This window comes from Solanum lycopersicum, chromosome 9, assembly GCF_036512215.1.
Source record: "Solanum lycopersicum chromosome 9, SLM_r2.1".
Lineage (NCBI taxonomy): Eukaryota > Viridiplantae > Streptophyta > Magnoliopsida > Solanales > Solanaceae > Solanum > Solanum lycopersicum.
The window spans coordinates 46,478,556-46,482,455 of record NC_090808.1 but is presented as its reverse complement, the minus strand read 5'-3'; the positions used below and the strand labels follow the sequence as shown (position 1 = coordinate 46,482,455).

The 3,900-nt window shown below is 33.5% G+C and overlaps 1 protein-coding gene across 1 annotated transcript; it reads left to right on the top strand.

The window, feature by feature from the left end:
• The first annotated feature begins 1,541 nt into the window (after nt 1-1,541).
• LOC104649285 (uncharacterized) lies at nt 1,542-1,952 on the top strand. The gene has a single exon (XM_010328172.1). It carries the CDS (start codon nt 1,542-1,544, stop codon nt 1,950-1,952), a length of 411 nt encoding a protein of 136 aa, XP_010326474.1.
• The last annotated feature ends 1,948 nt before the right edge of the window (nt 1,953-3,900 follow it).

Here is a 3,900-nt window from a genome sequence, read left to right as displayed (position 1 = left end):
CTATCCAATTTTCCTGTTAATGGATAGATCTTCTTCAAACTTGAGCAATTCTGAAGCACCAAAGTCTCGAGATTTCGTGAACCGTTGAAGTTTAGAATTCTTTTGAAGAGTTTGCAATCCAACTTCTTGACACTTCTACAATACTAAAAGTAAACAAAATAACTTCTAGTAAGATTTTATTTCACTTAGTTGCAATAAAGCAAAACACGTAAAATTGCAGAATCGAGTAATGAACCTACAAATTCAAACAAAATTCTTTGATATTACTCCCATTTAAATTCAGAAAAAATACAAGTTTCTCAGCTGAAAAATTTTGATAGTATAAATTTTAACGGATGTTGTTTCCAAGAGAATCATTTGAGCTCCCTGGACAACAACTAAAAATCTCCACTCATATGAAACTTGCCGTCTATGGAAACCACCCTGAAATGCATTGGTGCTCAAGTTCACACCCTTTAATGTTGTCCTTCTACCACCACCACTTCCACATTTTTGGAACCCTAAATTTTAGTAAAACTAAAAAGTACAATAAGACCATGTTAACTATAGAAATTAAGAGAGAAAAATTTGTTATACAAATTGAAGGACAATGAGTACGTTACATGCTTTGAACTTAATAGGAAATATCTATCATCAAACACGATTTAGATAATAGTTAAATGAGAGACTGTTTGTTTTTGATAATTTTGCATTAGAAAGTTTTTAGACTTAAGTAAATGCTCATTTCAAGTACACAATGGCTGGCAAAAAAAAATAGATAATTTACTATCCAAAAAAAAGATAAATATAAAGAATGAATTCTTGTGGTAACAATAGAAATCATTAAGAAATGTTTATCATATTAAATTTAAACAAGTATAACCAAGATAAAGATAAAAGAGTTTACTGACTATATTTCTGTTACAATCTGCCTCATAAGTTTTTAATTGATGTTGAGTTGACATGATGACATGATTGGTGATGTTTTTTTTTGTTTTTAATGGATATACATTCCCGTTTTAGTTTTTCAGCTTTGAGTTTCCTAGTCTTTAGGCATGTAGAGTTGTTGGTAGACTTAGTGCGTACTTATTAGGAAGATTATGTTTTTGTAGTTACTGTATTATTTACTACATATTGTTAGGAGTTCCTTCTATTTAAATATTTCTTCTTTCAACTTAATGTAATATCTCTCTTTTTCTTCTTCTGTCGTATGTTTTTTCTTTAGCTGCTAGCACCAAAAAATTGATATCAGAGTCCTCTTATTAAGGGACTTGTGAGTGTAGTATGAGGGGACCATCAATAAAGTCCCTACATGTTTCCTTGAAAAAGCCATCAGAAACATGAATTCAAAAAACTCTTCGGGTTCTTCTGCTATTTTTCCACCAATGTTTTATGGAGAGAACTAATCTCTGGAACTAGTAAAGGAGGATTACATAATATCTGCTTTACCAAGCAATCCAGCAATGACTCAGGTCAAGCTTAACAAGTAAAGGAAGTTAAGAAAATCCAACGCGAAATCTTGATTATATGTTGCACTATCACCTACAACTTACCCCTGAATCATGTCGTTGGAATCAACAAAAGCAATCTGGGATTTTTTAAAACAAGAATACCAAAGAGATGAGCGAATCAAAAGTATGAAAGCTATGTATATCATTAGAAAATTTGAGGAACAAAGAAAGAAAGATTCTGAAAATGTCAAAGAATACTTAGACAGGCTTCTTAGCATTGTGATAAAGGTAAGAATGTTTGGAAATAAGCTTCCTGATAGCAGAGTTATTGACACGCTTCTTGTTACATTACCTGAGAATTTTGAACCAACCATTGCTTCCATAGAAAATAATAAGGATCTTTCAAGGATAACTTTGGAAGGATTACAAAATGCATTGCACGTACACGAGCAAAGAACGTTAATAAGACAGGAAGGATCGGTAGAAGGTTCACTTCAGGACAATCGTCAAAACTATCCTTGAAAAAAAAAGAAAATCAAAGGGAAGAAGAATTATGTAGAAAATAGTCTGGTTTCCGTTGGTAAAGGAAGTAGCTACAATTAAGGCAGCAACAAAGGAGAAAAATTCTCCCATGTCGATATTGTGAAAGGAAGAATTATCCTCACTTCAAATGCTGGAGAAATCCGTATATGAGATGCCAAAATATCAAAAACATGGGCATGATGAGATCATCTACAAAGACAAAGGACGACAACAACAAGAACAAGGAGAAGCTCAAGTTGCAAATCAACATGAGAAAGAACACTTATTTGTTGCATCAAGTTTTGCATCTAGTATTTCAAGTGACAGTTGTCTTATTGATAGTGTTTACAAACCACATGACGAGTGATGAAAAGCTTTTCAAAAGGCTTGATAAAACAACAACATCAAGAGTCAGGATTGGAAATGGAGAATACCTCCCTACAAAAGGAAAGTGGACTGTAGTTATTGAGATTATATAGGCACAAAATTTGTTTCTGAAGTTCTATTTAGTTCTGAACTTGATAAAAATTTATTAAATGTTGGACGGTTACTTGAAAGTGGGTTCAAATTACTTTTTGAAGATAAGGTGTGTCTAATCATTTATCCAAGTGGCGAGGAACCATTTAGATTAAAATGCAGGGAAAAAGTTTTTCTTTAAATCTAAGGGATGAAGAACAATTGGAATCAAACTAAGTCCGGTGTTGGAGAAACATGGCACAAACGGTTGGGTCACTTTCACCATAGGGCGCTTTTGTATATGCAAAAAAAAGGGTTTGTAAAAGGTTTACCTTCACTTGAAAAAAAAATCCCAAGTTGTGATTCCCAAAATTAACTTGGAGAGCGATTGAAAATTGCAGCTGACTCGTATAGATCTTGGAGGACCCCAAAGAACTCTATCATTGAAAGGAAACAGGTACTACATGATTTCTATTAATGACATAACAAGGATGTTATATATACTTCTTAAAATTAAAATTGGAGGTTTTTTATGGTTTTTTGAAAATTAAAAGCCTTGGTAAAAATCAAAGCGGCTGCAAACTACAAGTGCTCAGATCAGTTATGGGACTTAGTCCACTTCAGATCAGTTCAAAAACTTTTGTAAAGTAGCTGGAATAGAGCATCAACTCACTACTCCATATACTCCTCAACAAAATGGAGTACGCGTAAGGAAGATTACGACCGTCAAGGAGATATCAAGGTGTATCTTGCATGAGAAAGAGCTTCCAAAGGAGTTATGGGCAAATGCAACTAATACTGTTGTATTTTTGTTGAATTTGCTGCCTACAAAGGCAGTGACTGGTCAAACACCTTTTGAAGCATGGAATGCCTACAAACCTTTACAAAAAAAATCTCAATATTTTTGGTTGCTTATGCTTTTATCACATACCTTAGCTGAAAATGGATAAACTTGACAAGAAGGTATAACCTTGAATTTCATTGGCTATAGCTTTGCAGTCAAAAGCTTACAGAATTTTCCGATCTGAAAATGGAAAATTTTTGGTATACAGAGATGTGGAATTTTTATAACAAAAGCAACCGGATTAGGATGGAGAAAAACAAGAAAGAAAAGCTAATGAATTGCACAATTTTGAGGAACAAGTTAATCATCCTTCCGTTCGAGGAACTAGATCACTTTCAAGTATCTATCAAAGATGAAATGTAGTCGTATTTGAACCTGCTGGATATGCAGAAGATGATAGGCTATTTGATGTATCTTACAGCAACAAGACCACATGTATTGTATGATCTAATTGTTCTATCCCGATTCTTGATTCTCCTAGTGAATTGCATATACAAGCTGCAAAAAGAGTACTCAGATATATCACAGGCAAAATGGACTATGATATGAAAAGTACTTCAGGGTAAGGTTTTATTTTTGGTGATTGACACCTTTCTTGTTGTTTAAAAAAAAGAGATTCTTGCTCAATCAATTGCAGCAGCAGAATTC

Excerpts from the sequence above, each read along its gene's own strand:
- LOC104649285 (XM_010328172.1), top strand. The coding sequence starts at position 1,542 with ATGTCGTTGGAATCAACAAAAGCAATCTGGGATTTTTTAAAACAAGAA.